Source organism: Equus quagga, chromosome 6, assembly GCF_021613505.1.
Source record: "Equus quagga isolate Etosha38 chromosome 6, UCLA_HA_Equagga_1.0, whole genome shotgun sequence".
In the NCBI taxonomy this organism is placed as follows: domain Eukaryota; kingdom Metazoa; phylum Chordata; class Mammalia; order Perissodactyla; family Equidae; genus Equus; species Equus quagga.
The window spans coordinates 16,781,244-16,795,653 of NC_060272.1; the positions used below are offsets into that span (position 1 = coordinate 16,781,244).

The 14,410-nt window shown below is 37.9% G+C and overlaps 1 protein-coding gene across 3 annotated transcripts in view; it reads left to right on the plus strand.

Annotated features, from left to right (window-relative positions):
- Positions 1 to 717: 717 nt before the first annotated feature.
- UGGT2 (UDP-glucose glycoprotein glucosyltransferase 2) overlaps positions 718 to 14,410 on the plus strand; it is a 184,460-nt gene continuing 170,767 nt past the window's right edge. For all 3 annotated transcript variants that reach the window (XM_046664577.1, XM_046664578.1, XM_046664579.1), the window contains exons 1-2: positions 718 to 933; positions 9,883 to 9,965. In XM_046664577.1, coding sequence (XP_046520533.1) covers positions 782 to 933; positions 9,883 to 9,965 — 235 coding nt within the window. In that variant the 5' untranslated portion in view covers positions 718 to 781. The remainder of the gene's footprint in view (positions 934 to 9,882; positions 9,966 to 14,410) is intronic.

The following is a 14,410-nucleotide window of genomic DNA, read 5'->3' on the forward strand; positions in this document are numbered from 1 at the left end:
TCACCTGCGAACTTGACAGACGTGAAATGCAAGTTCTTGGACCCCCCCCCCCCCACACACACACACCAGACCTACTGAATCAGAAACACAGGGATGAGGTCGGGCACCCTGTGTTTTAACAAAACCCCCAGGTACTGTCACAGGTTTTCGAACGATTGCACACTCGAATCACCTGGGTGGGGGGAGGGTTAAATACTATTGACGCCCGAATCTCATCCCCAGAGATTCCCCTGTAATTGGTGTGTGGGGCCGTCTGGGCATCGGGCTTTCTAAAAGCTCTACCTGGTCAATAATATGCAATAAAATTTGAGAACCCCGTGAAGTAGGTACTTGAAGTCTGCTAGGCCTATTTTCCGCCTGTGTAAATGTGGATGACATGCACGCTGGTTCCTGCCTTCGCTTCCAGATTTCGGTGTATCCAGCCAGCCTTAGCCGGCCGCAATCCTAGTTCGGACTCAGGGAGTCCGCCTCCCACCCAGTGTCCCACAACCTTTGTCTGAGAATCGGAGGTCTGGTTGCAGACCCGCCGGAGCATCAGCCACACTGCTCCTCATTCCGGCGCCGCCCGCACCTACGTGGCTGGCGGCCGGCGGGGCTCCAAGGACTGCGCCGGAGCGGGACGCGCATGCGCATGGCTCTAGCCAAGCCCCGTCCCGAGTAACGGACTCGAGCTCCCCCCACCGGAAGTGGGCGGCCGCGCGGCGGGAGGAGCCGGCTGTAGCGTGGCGGCTGCGGGCAGTGGGCGCCGGTTCCCAGGGGCTCGCGCTTCCCTCTCCGCGCGATGGCAAAGGCAGCCAATGTGGTGCGGCTGCTCCTCGGCGCCACGACGCTGTGGCTGTCGCTGCTCTGCTCCGAGACGGCCTCCGCGTCGAAGGCAGTGACGGCCCACTTGGCCGCGAAGTGGCCGGAGACCCCGCTGCTGCTGGAGGCCAGGTGGGTGCGGGTGGGACCCTCTGCCGAGCCCGGCGCGGAAGGAGGGTGCGGCGGGGCTGGGGGCAGGCGCGGACCCCGAGGGCCCTTCGGACGCCGTCTCTGCGCCGGCCCAGGGCGCAAGATCTTGCACCGCATCTCCAGGCGCCCTCGTGCTCGGCCCTCGAGCATCACCTCCTCCCCCGCTACCCCGCGCCCAGCACTCACTTGCAGTTCCTTTCCCCGCGGTTCCTACTTTTCCTTACCCAAGGTTTTTAAAACTTAGGGGCTTTTGTTTCATTCGTTTGGATTTTATTAGCATTTACGAAAGAAAAGGAAGGATGGGAGCGGAGTGTGGCGTTTCATGCAAGCACTTCAATTGATGTAGGCAGTTGTTTTTAGGAAACGGTACTTGAAGCATCTAGTTTCACAATGATAATATCATTCGGTCGGCTCCTGGGCTTCCTGTGGAGAAGACAGCTTCCCACAAGTTATTACTTTTTTCCGAAACTCCTCCACTGGAATTAGTTGAGAAGGTATCATGTACTGTGCGGAAACAAAACTACTAGCTATTGAATTTTGCTCGTCGTATTTCAGTAGTAAAATTTGCAAGTTCTTTCCTTCAGCCAGATGAAGTTTTAACGCCAGTTGCTTTTGTCAGTTCACCAAAGCAACAGCTTAGGGTCCGAAAAAGAGGTTGTCACCCCACGTTACGTTTCATATATAAGAGATTAAAAGTTTTTTTAAATTGAGATATGATTGACATTACATTAGTTTCAGGTATACAACGTAATGATTCAATATTTGTATATATTGGGAAATGATCATTCTCAATTAAGGCTAACATCCTTCACCATGTATAGTTACAAAAATTTCGTTTTCTTGTGATGGGATCTTTTAAGATCTACTCTCTTAGCAACTTTCAGATACAGTCATCCCTCCATATCCGTGGGGGATTTTGGTTCCAGGAACCACTGCAGATACCAAAATCCACTGATGCTCAAATCCCTCATATAAAATAGAGTAGTACAATGAATACTATATGGAATATGGTATTATTAACCATAGTCTCCATGCTGTACATTATATCCCCATGACTTATTTTATAATTGAAAATTTGTACCTTTTGACCACTTTCACCCACTAGTCTCCCTGCCTCTGGGCTAGTGTATATGAGCTCTCTTGATTGTTTGTTTTTTAAGATTCTAATATAAGCAAGATCATATGGTATTTGTCTGTCTCTGACTTATTTCACTTAGTATTATGCCCTGAAGGTCCATCCATGTTGTCACAATGGCAGAATTTCCTTCTCTTTTTATGGCTGGATAAGATTTCATTGATTTCATATATATGCCACATTTTCTTTATCCGTTTATCCATCAGTGGACACTTAGGTGGTTTCCATATTTTTGCTGTTGTAAATAATGTTGCAGTGAACATGGGAGTGCAGAGATCTTTTCAAGTTAGTGTTTTCACATCCTTCAGATAAATACCCAGAAGTGGAATTGCTGGATCCTGTGGTGGTTCTTTTTAAATTTTTTGAGGAACCTCCATACCATTTTCCATAGCGGCTGTACCAATTTACATTCCCACCAGCGGTGCACAAGGGTTCCCTTTTCTCTACATTCTTGCCAGCACTTGTTCTCTCTTGTCTTTTGGATAATAGCCAGACTAAACAGGTGTGAGGTGGTAGCTCGTGATTTTGGTTTGCATTTCCCTCATGATTAATGATCTTGAGCACCTTTTCATGTACCTGTTAGCCATCTGTGTGTTTTCTTTGGAAAACTGTCTATTCAGATCCTCTGACCATTTTTTAATTGGAGTGTTTTTTGCTGTTGAGTTCTATGAGTTCTTTGTATATTTCGGATATTCACCCCTTATCAGATATATGATTTGCAAATATTTTCTCCCATTATGTGGGTTGCCATTTGATTTTGTTGATGATTTCTTTTGCTGTACAGAGGGTTGTTAGTTTGATATAGTCACACTTGTTTAATTTTTGCTTCTGTTGCCTTTGATTTTCATATCAAATCCAAAAAATCATCGCCAGGAATGATGTCAAGGAGCTCACTGCCTATGTTTTCTTCTAGGAATTTTATGGTTTCAGGTCTTACATTCAAGTCATTAATCCATTTTGAGTTAATTTTTGTGTATGGTGTAAGATAGTGGTCCAGTTTCTTTTGCATGTTCCTGTCCAGTTTTCCCAACTGCATTTATTGAAGAGACTGTCATTCCCCATTGTATATTCTTGGCTCCTTTGTTATAAATTAATTCACCATATATACATGGGTTTATTTCTGGGCTCTCTATTCTGTTCCATTGATCTATGTGTCTTTTTTTATGCCAGTACCATACCATTTTAATTCTTATAGCTTTGTAATATAGTTTGAAATCAGAGAGTGTGATTCCTCTAACTTTGTTCTTCTTTCTCAAGATTGCTTTGGCTATTTGGGGTTTTTTATAGTTACATGCAAATTTAGGATTGTTTGTTCTAGTTCTATGAAAAATGACATTAGAGTTTTGATAGAGGTTACATTGAATCTGTGGATTGCTTTTGCATTGTATGGATATTTTAACAAGATTAATTATTCCAATCCCTGAGCAGAGGGATTTATTTGTGTCTTCAATTTCTTTCATCAGTGTCTTATAGTTTTCAGTGTACAGGTCTTTCACCACCTTGGTTAAATTTATTCCTAGGTATTTTATTTCTTTTGATGGAATTGTTTTCTTAATTGTTTTCTTAATTTCTCTTTCTGGTAGTTCTTATTAATATATAGAAACAAAACACATTTTTGTTTGTTGATTTTGTATCTTGCCACTTTACTAAATTTATCAGTTCTAACCATTTTTTGGTGGTGTCTTTAGGGTTTCTGTATATTATTTTATGCCACCTGCAAATAGTGACAGTTTTACTTCTTTTCTGATTTGGATTTGAGTCCGTTACTCGGGATGGGGCTTGGCTATTTCTTTTTCTTGCCTAATTGCTCTGGCTTAGGACTTCAAGTACTATGTTGCATAAAAATAGTGAGAGTGTATATCTTTGTCTTATTTCTGATCTTGGAGGAAAAGCTTTCAGCTTTTCACTGTCGGATGTGATGTTACCTATGGACTTGTCATATATAGACTTTATTGTGTTGAGGTGCGTTCTGTCTATATCCACTTTGTTGAGAATTTTTATCATAAATGAGTGTTGAATTTTGTCAAAGGTTTTTTCTGCATCTGTTGATGATCTTATGATTTTTATCCTTCATTTTGTTATGTGTTTCACATTGATTTGCAGATGTTGAACCATCCACGCATTCCTGGAATAAATCCCATGACTGATGTATGATCCTTTTAATGTGTTGTTGAATTCTGTTTGCTAATATTTTGTTGAGAGTTTTGCATCTTTGTTCATCAGATATTGGCTTGTAATTTTCTTGTGGTGTTCTTGTCTGGTTTTGGTATCAGGGTAATGCTGGCCTTGTAGAATGAGTTTGGGACTGTTCCTTCCCCTTCTGTTTTTGGAAGAGTTTGAGAAGAATTGATATTCTTCTTTAAATGGTTGGTAGAATTCACCAGGAAACCATCTGGTCCTGGACTTTTCTTTGTTGAGAGGTTTTTCATTTCTGATTCAACCTCCTTACTAGTAATTGGTCTGTTCAGATTTTCTATTTCTTTGATTCAATCTTGGTAGGTTATATATTTCTAGGAATTTATCCATTGCTTCTAGGTTCTCCAGTTTGTTGGCGTATAATTGTTCATAGTAGTTTCTTATTTGTATTTCTTTGGTATCAGAGGTAATAAAACAGTTTGTATTGAATAAAATATTCTAGCTCAAAATATGTTCCCTTCCTCTGTCTTTTCCCCAGTTTTTCCCAGAGCTTGCCTGGATCTGATCCCATTCCCAGTTCCAAATCAGTCTAACAGTAATTTTAGTGTTGTCCTGATTTCTGCTTGCATCGAGAGTCTTAGAACTGGAACTCTGCAGAATGTTCCCAAAGGTCTTTCATGATCTAGGTACAGTCTCTTGTACCAACCTCATCATAGTGGGTTGAATGGCAGCTCCCAAAAAGATAGGTCCACATTCCAAACCCCTGGAACCTGTGAATGTTATTTTATTTGGAAAAAGGATCTTTGCGGATGTAATTAAGTTAAAGGTCTTGAGACAAGATATCATGAATTGTCTGGGTGGGTGATAAATCCAGTGTCCTTCTAAGAGACAGAAGAGGAGAAGACACAGAGAAGGAGGAGAAGGCCACGTGAACAAAGGCAGAGATTGGACTGATGTAGCCACAAGCAAAGTAACTCCTGAAGCCTCCAGAAGCTGGAAGAGGAAAGGAAAGATACTCTCTAGAGCCTTTGGAGGGAGCGTAGCCCTAACAGTACCTTGATTCTGAACTTTTGGCCTCCAGAACTCTGAGACAATAAGTTTCTGTTGTTTTATGTCAACAAATTTTTGCTAATTTTACAGCATCCCTAGGAAACTAATACAGGCTTGGTACCTTGAAGTAGGTGCTGCTGTAACAAATACCTAAAAATATAGAAGTAGCTGTTGAATCAGGCAGAAGGTGGAAGAGTTTTGAGAAGTGTGGTAGAAAAAGCCTAGATTGTCTTGAGGAGACTTTTGGCAGAAATATGGACATTAAAGGTGATTCTGGTAAAGACTTAGAGGAGAGTGAGGGCCGTGGTAGGAAACGCTCTGTCATCTTAGAGAATACTTAAATCATCATGAATAGAATGTTAGTAGAAATATGAACATTAAAGGCACTTCTGGCAAGGGCTCAGAAGGAAATGAGAGATGTGTTGTTGGAAATGAAGAAAGATGACCCTTGTTATATAGTGGCAGAAAACTGGCTGGATTGCATTCTACAGTTGCGTGTAAAACCGAACTTGCAAGCCATGAACTTGGATAGTTAGCTGAGGAGATTTACAAGCAAAGTATTAAAGGTGTCACCTGGTTTTTCCTTACTGCTTATATTAAAATGCAAGAGGAAGGAGAAAAGTTGAAGAAGGAACTGCTACCGAAAAAGAAATCAGCATTTGATAATTTGGGAGAGTCTCAGCCTATTCAGATTGCAAAGGATGCTAAAATTTAGGAAACTCATTGTTGGGAATGTGTGCTCTGGAAAGAAGGCCGAACATGTGGCTGGACAAACTTTTGCTGAAATAGGTTAGGTGTGTGTCTCATGGATCCACTCAACTATCTCAGCAGAAGCCAGGAATAGAGATGAGCTTATCTAGGAAGGATCCATGGAGGATCCTTGTGTAATGGCACCACCCTGGTGAGATACACAAGAAGACCCATAAGTGTTTTGATTATGTTGTATCAGCAGAAACACTGCCAGCTTGGATCAAAAGGGACAGAGACAAGATGAAAAGAGAGAAGGCTGTCAGACTTCCAAAATTGTATAGGTAGGGAAATTGACTGATAGAACTGCTTGGCTGCAAACATGTACTACCCTTCAAGAAAAAGGAAGAGTGACACTAAGGGCAGAGCTGTGGCAGGCAGCATAGAGGGTGGAGCAATAAGCCACAGAGAATTATGCTCAGTGCTTGAAACCTAATAGAATTTGTTCTCCAGGATTTCATACTTGCTTGGGACAGACGACTCCTTCATTCTTTCTAATTTCTCCATTTTGGAATTGGAATGTCTGTCTTTGGAATTTGGAATACCTATCTCACCATTGCGTTTTGGAAGCAGATCTGTTTTCTAGTTTCATAGGTCCACATACAGAGAAGAATTTTGCCTCAGGATGGAGCATACCCCGGATCTCACTCAAACTGTGTTTAGATGATTTACGTGATGAGATTTGAGACTTCTGATGATATTTGCATGAGCCTTTGGATTTAGAGATGATGCTATAATGGGTTGAGATTACGTTAGGGGATGTTGGGATGGGGTAAATGTATTTTGTATATGGGACAAATGTGGATTTTAGGGAGCCAGAAGGTGGACTGAGGCTTGGATGGTGCCCGTCCTCCACCCCACAAAAGATAAATCCACATTCTAACCTCTTGGAACCTGTTGTGTTTATCTTAACAAAAAACAGAATCCAGATTTTTGACCTTCCAGACTGTGAGAGAATAAATTTCTCTTGTTTTGAGCCACTGAGTTTGTGGTAATTTATTATGATAGCCCTAGGAAAGAAATATAACACTCTACTGCAGTCTTTTCTTCATTGATACCTTATTTGTGGACATACCATGTTACTCCTCTCTTTGCCTTATCCTTTCCCCTGATAAAACAAATGTCTTAGGGTCTCATAATATTTGGTCAATACTTTTGTAATAATCTTTGTTGCAAGGTATCATGTATGCTAATCTATCCTGCTAAAATGTGAGCTTCAGGACGTGAGAGTATTTCTTATTCATGTTTATTTTGCCAAGGCCCAGTGAACAAAAAGTAGGTGCTTAAAAAGTATTAGTAGTAAATGTTAGTTTAGTAGATGCGACAAGAGTACTTCTTATTCATACTTCTTTTCCTCAAGGCTCAGTACACAGAAGTAGGTACTTATTAATGTTGAGTCGATGGAAGGGACCTCATTATAAGGTAGTCTGTACTTCAAACCAGCATCAGGATTACCTCTACAGTATGCCTGGCCTTTGGAAACTGGTCTTTGCTTGGATAATTTAGACATGATGCTAAGTGTTAATTTCATGCACCTGCTTGTTCTGTTGTGAACAAATATAAATTGTTAGCAGGTCATTTATTTTATCAACTAAAATCTTTCCCACTATACTTTTATCTATTGGTCCTGACATCATCCTTCTGAACCAAATCTCTTTCTTCTTTGTGACAGTGTAGTAGGCTAGAAGCCTGTAGTTTCTTTAACCATTGCACTTTTTATTTATGTTTTCTAGACTTCATTATTCTGCTCGTCTTCGGGTTTTTAATGTTTCTCTTAAATCAAAATTCTAGGAAAATCAAAGAAATTGAAGGAAGTAAGTGTGGAAGAGGAAGAATTGAAGAGCATTGGGTAGTTTGAAGGAGCATAGGAGATAGGAACTTAGGAAAAGTAATAGCTTTCTTTTTGAGAAGCTCAGTGTCTTTTATTTAAAGCATTTTTCTTGGAGATGTCTCTTAACTGCGTGTATATATACACACACATATATATGTAAAACATATCTTTTAGTTTAGCCTAAAATTTTCAGTGCCTGTTTTGAGCATGGCCCTCTGATGGGTACTGTGTAGGAAACAAAGTTGAATAACGTGCGTCCTCTACCTAAAAAAGTTTATAATTTAGTAGTGTTTGCTAGCATGATTATAGGCTGATGGAGCTAAACTTTTCCAACACATATACCATAATTTATACCTCTAAACTGCATTTATTCCACTGGCATTGCTCCTGCTGAAAATATTTTTTGGAATTCCACTTGTAATTACTGTCATGCTCTTTAGTGCATATAAAAACACCCCCTATAGAAATACTTTTTTTTCTCTTTGCTAGAAGTTTTTTCAGGAAAAGTTATTTGGAACAAAGTATTATATAAGACAAGTGACCAAATTGGAAATGTCAGTTTTTTTGGAGTTTTCCCTTTTTTAAACTTTGACCAAAGGTGATATTTTTTGGAAGGTGAGGTGCTGATTTAGATGGCCTTTCAAGGATATTTCCTTCTCTAAGATTAATGATGAGTTACTGACAAATTACCCCTGAAAGTAATTCCGGAAGAGTGCCAAAAGTGCTTAGAGCAGTGGGATACTGAGGGAATAAGTGTAAGTGAATCCTTTAAGGTGATCACTTAAGTATGAAGGATCACACTTAGATGTGTGAATTCTGGCATGTGGAAAAAGTCTTTTACCTATGGTTGTGCGGTATACGAGCATGTCTATGGTTGTTTAATCGAGTCAGTTAGGTATTAAGTGTTGCTCCCTTCTTTTCTTAAGGCTTTGTACCATCCTTGTCCTTTTCAGGTTCGCATCCTACTTAGTGTTTCCCATTGCTTGCTCTGCTTTTAGCTGCTTTTCTTTTTTATGACATTGAGTTGAACACCATTAATAGCCAGAGTTGTTTTAAAGTTACTTGTTGCTTTAAATTCCTATGCTTGTCATATTTATGTTGATGAATTAATCAATTTTTCTCAGCTCCATTTCCTCCTTTGGTGACCATCTCAGCCTCAGAACAATTAGTTACTCTGGATATGTCTTGGCTATCCTCAATACTTTCCATTTATATTCAGCATTAGTTTAAATTTACCAAGGCTAAAGAGAAAGGGAAGGCGAGAGCTAAGAAAGAGTCTGTACCAATTGTTTGGTGGCTGTTTTCTTTCCAGTTTCAATAGTTAAGTCTACTTATTTTAGGCGTCTTGCACTTTGTTCTATACAGGACTGAATAATCTTTCACTTACTTCATTATTTCTAAAAGGTTTTAAATGGCTTTGGCCAGTTTTGTTACCTATACTCTGTGGAAAAATGGAAGTTTCTTTGGGCTTCAAGGCCAAAGACCTAATGTGATATACCAACTTCCTATTAATTTTTTTATTAAGGTAGTTTGTTTTAAATAATAAAAAGATTATCTACACAAATAAGTAGCTAAATAAAAATAGATAATATAACTTTTCAAAAGTGTTGATAGAATCAATTTTTGTTTGATTAAAATAGCAGTCTATTTTATTTTTTTACTTTTTACCTTTATGCAACACTCTCTTCATTACCATTAAATTATACTCCTCAGTGGTATTTCACATGGAGAAACAAAATAAATTATCCAGTTTTTAGTTGTAGCTAATAATAAGGAAAAGCCAAAAGTAATTTCTCATGCAGTCTTTTCCAGTCATGATTATATGCTTGTAGTTGAAAATGATATCTCAGGTAAGAATTATCGGTTTGTTCTCTTTCTGCATTATAGTAAATGGAAATCAGTAACTTGACATTAATTTTTGGAGGTTTTTCTTTTTACTATAAGTTATAATTTGGTTTTAAAATATAGTTTATAGCATCTAAACCATTTTTCATTTCTATCTAATAACTGATTACTTTTATTTTTTTAATAGTGAATTTATGGCAGAAGAAAGTAATGAAAAATTTTGGCAGTTTTTGGAAACTGTAAAAGAATTAGCAATTTATAAGCAAACAGGTAGGTGATGTGCATATTTTAACTTAGAAGATTTGTATTTATGTGCGTACATTGGATGTGTTTATTGTTTTTAATGGTGAAGGTTAAGTGTAAATGCTCAATTGCGGTAGTAAACCTGAATATTAAATTTGAAAAGATGTTTTAATGGGAACTATTCCAAGCATCCATTTCCAAAAATATAAGGCTTTAATACTTTATTATAGGAATACTCATGTAATTAGCATTGTTTGGATATTGCATTACAATCAAGAAGAAATAAAAATTGTTGAATTATGGTTTTCTTTTTACTTAGACTTCTTTGAAATAGTATTAGTTTTGTATCTAGAAATATAGAATTTTTTTTTTTTGCCAGACTACTTTTACTCTTAAACTCGTAAAGAGGTTTTTAATACTTGCCCTCAACAAGTCAGGTAAACTGTGAGCTTTCATTTCACTATCTAGGAAACAGAGTTAGGTGCTCCTACTTTTTTAATATATATGAGAGTATATATTTGTATATACATATAGATATCTTCAGAATGAACAAGTGTTTATTAATGTGTTTCTTAGGAAAGGTCAGTAGATCAAAGATACTGAAATTAGGTTTTAGCAGCAGAGGCTAAAAGGTTAATTATTAATTATCATAAAGAAAGGTTATTTTCGTGTCTCTACAGAGAATAGAATAAATTATATTAACATGGAATCCCTCAAGAAGGAATTCTTTAGCCTTTTCGACATAGAGAAAACTTCTGACTGTGGTGATTAAATAGTTTATGATTTTACCCCTGTTGTAAACGTAAGATAAACAACAGTTTTGAATGTTTTAAGTGTTCTTTTATTGGAGCCTGTTTGGCGCAAATGGCCTTGAATTTCAGCAGTGTTATGAGTTCATGAGATACATTTAAGAAATAAAGAGGGTCGACATGCCTTTAATGATGTTTTAGACTAAAATATTTCCAAAACAAGTAATTTCCTCTGTCAGAAAAATTGTACTGTAAAGATTGATTATTTGATAATCGTTATTTGAGTCACAGGAGATAGTATGCCCCACTGCTTTAGATCCTGGGAATACAAAGATGAATAAATGTGATCTGTGTTCTCTGGACCTCATAGTATGATGGACACAGCAAAACAGCAAAACAGCTAAGTATACTGTTGGGTGATAAGAGCTTTAATAGGGGTATGCATGACACGGGAGCACACACAAAGGCACCTAGCCAGTGTTTCAGAGAGAGCAGGACAGCCTTTCCAGTGCTGAATGCTGGAGTTGAGTTTGGTTGATAGGATTTAGGCAGGATTTAGGGAAGGGAGAAGACTAGAAGAGACAGGAATGGAATGCACAGAGGACCTCTGACCGCTTAGAAATCTACTTTCAAGTCAGTGGAAAATTGTTGTTTCTTGGCTTTGTATTTGTCCTGGTGCTTTTAGTTTTGGTGTCCGAGGTAAAAATAGGCTAGATTAATATGTCAGGTTTTCCTGATAGTTAAAAAATCCAACACCACATTTCCTGGCTCTCACCTAAAATCCTGAATATCTCTATCCCAAATGTCTTGTTCTCAGTGCGTGCTTTATGGCCTTATTCAGTGCCATTTTCCATGGGAGAAGAAATCTTGAAAATTGCTTTCGTAAATTTTGAACTCTTATTTTAAGTTACTTAAGCATATCAGCATATTTTATACCTAAATGAAATGACATACCTGGACAAGCTGGTGGTAGATAATTAACAAGTTGGAATTTAAGCTCAGGAATACCTAAACTCTACTTCAAGCATATATTATAGGAGGTGTGTGTATTTCAGGGTGGAACCTAAAAGAAATTCTGTTAAGTAAGAATTGCTAACACTGAAAATATAATTCTGTTGAACTTAAAATGGTAAGAGTCAAATGCGTATGCAGCATCATTGCTGACCTGTTAGGTGTAAGAAAGAATGGTATATAGGAATTAAATATGTTAACAACTATCGGATTTTATTGAATTTGTTTGCAAGACATTATCCTAGAGGAAACATTTTAAATCCTCAGTTAATAATTTTTTAGGTTGTTGAATCTCCACGAGACCCTCTAAACACTCTTTACTAAGGAATAATCCTAGTGATCCACTTGCCTAAAAACATTGTAAATATTGAACATTTAACTTTTTAAATTAAGGTGCTAGTTTCATGCCATTTAGTGAGAATACTTTACATTATGTGCTAGCAAATTAAGACTTTTAAACATTGAATTACCTGTTTCTTAATCATTTTTATGGTTGTGCCACAGAGTTATGTATTTATTGATGCCTCAAGATTCAAGTGGCATCATAGTAGCTAATCTGGGTAGTTTTGTGTGGTGAGTTAGAAATGTCAACCAAGGTTTTTCTGACTCCAAAGTCCCTATTTATTTTCACTTCTCCATGTGCTCAGCATTTAAGAGTCTCATTCTCACAGTCATTGAGGATATTAATGGTTTCTACACAAGTCAAGGTGCTTCTATGTTTTAATGGAAAGATTTTCAGGAAATGTTATGACATTTCTAACTCAAAGCGGGTTTGGGGTAGGAGGATGATTGCGGTTTGGAGGTGTCACATTTGAAGTATTTGTGGAACATCCAAGTGAAGATATCCAGCAAGCTGATATATGAGTGAGAGATTTAGGTAAAAAAAATCTAGGCTAAAGGGTAGGGTTGGGGAGTTATCAACATTGAGAGGGTAATTGAAGTTATAGGGAGAAAGTATAGAATGAGCAGAAAATAGGTCCCAAGGGCAGAACCCTGAAAAACACCAATGTTTAAACTATAACCAGAGGAAGATACACAATGGAGACTAAGAAGGAGTACTGTGGAAGTAGGTGAAAACCCAGGAAGTGTAATGTCATGAAAGCCAGAAGAATATTGAGCAGTAAATGACAGATGTTATCAAATGCCATAGACAGATGAAGTAATATGAATATTAAGCTTTAACAACAGAAAAATTATTGGTGGCTTTGGTGAGAGCCATTTCACTGGTATGGGAATCAAAACTACAGTAGATTGAGGTGTGAGTAGAGGTTGAGGAAGCAGAGCTAAGTATTTTAAGTCTTTCAAAATTGACTATGAAGCGAATAAGATGAATCAGTAGCTGACTGAAGGTGGCTGCTGCTTTTTTTCCCTTTTTTGAAGATAAGAGTGAATTTTGTATCTTAAATGCGAGTAGGCAAAAATGATGTAAGAGGTGAGGTTGAAGATGAAGGATATTGAAAGGGTAAAATTATGAGCAGGTTAGTTAGTGAGCATAGATTTAGTTATTTTAAAACATCAGTCCAATGCCTCCATCTCACGATTGAGACAATCTTGCAAGTTAAGCCTTAGTCACAGATGTTTACTTTCTATAAACCCCTGAATCCTACATCCGTCTCTACGTTAGAGACAACCTTAACAGTGACCCTGACAAAATTTGACGTCTGTTGTCAGGCACTACTCACATTTGTTTATGTTGACTCTCTTCTCTGTTTACATGGATAACCACTCCCCTTTTGATGATGTAGTCTTATTTTTGTTACATTATTACACTAATTTTAGCTATTTTCTTGTTGGTCCTATAGCTATTATGTTTTTTTATGATCAATTTTTAAGATAACATCTCTAATCTGTTTTGTGAATTTTCTTTACTGTTGAAGGTGAGTCTTATTTGGATTATTTTTTGATTCTTGTAGGGTAACTCACCATAACTTCCTGAGAAATCACCTCTAGTTTCTTAAAGAAGTAGGAGTGAATGAGCACACCTTCTGTCATATGATAACTCTTTAAAACTACTGGATTAGGAAAAAATTATTGCCTAGAATGAAGAGACCTATTCAGTTCTTAAATATTAATTCCAAAAATGTATTGAATACCTGTTTTGTGTGTGGGACTGGAAAGATACCATTGCAAGGCCAGGAAAGATTCCTGCCTTCACAGTTTATAGCTTAACGGGAAGGACAGCATTAAGCAAATAATTATACAAATATTTTTAATTACAGTTTTGAGACTTACTCTCGAGTTAGTATAGGGTCCCATCACAGTGTATAGCAGGATCTAGACTTGGGAGGTCAGGGGAAACTCTTTTAAAGACAAATGTCATTTAAGCTGAGATTTGCTGAATAGAAGTTGGCCAAACATGCACCTGCTACCCTCCTGCATTTCACACAAAAGAAGTAACACATGTGAAGGCCGTGAGTTGTTAACCTCCTCTTTAGATATTTTCTGTTGGTCCCCTACAAGCAGTGTTGAAATGGCTAGTGGTCCTTTCTTCCCCCACCACCATCTGGTTTTATTCACAAATAGTCTTAGTCTTTATTTTTGTATTCTTAGTATGCATAAGCTTCTACTACTTGCTTTGTTGACTTCAATGATACTCTTTTATTCCCAGCCAATATTTATCAGGAATCACTGAGCTTACTTTACTTTCTAGCTAATTTCCCTTTTGTAGCGTTTTTGTTAGTGGTATATTTTTCTACATCACCAGAGCATTGC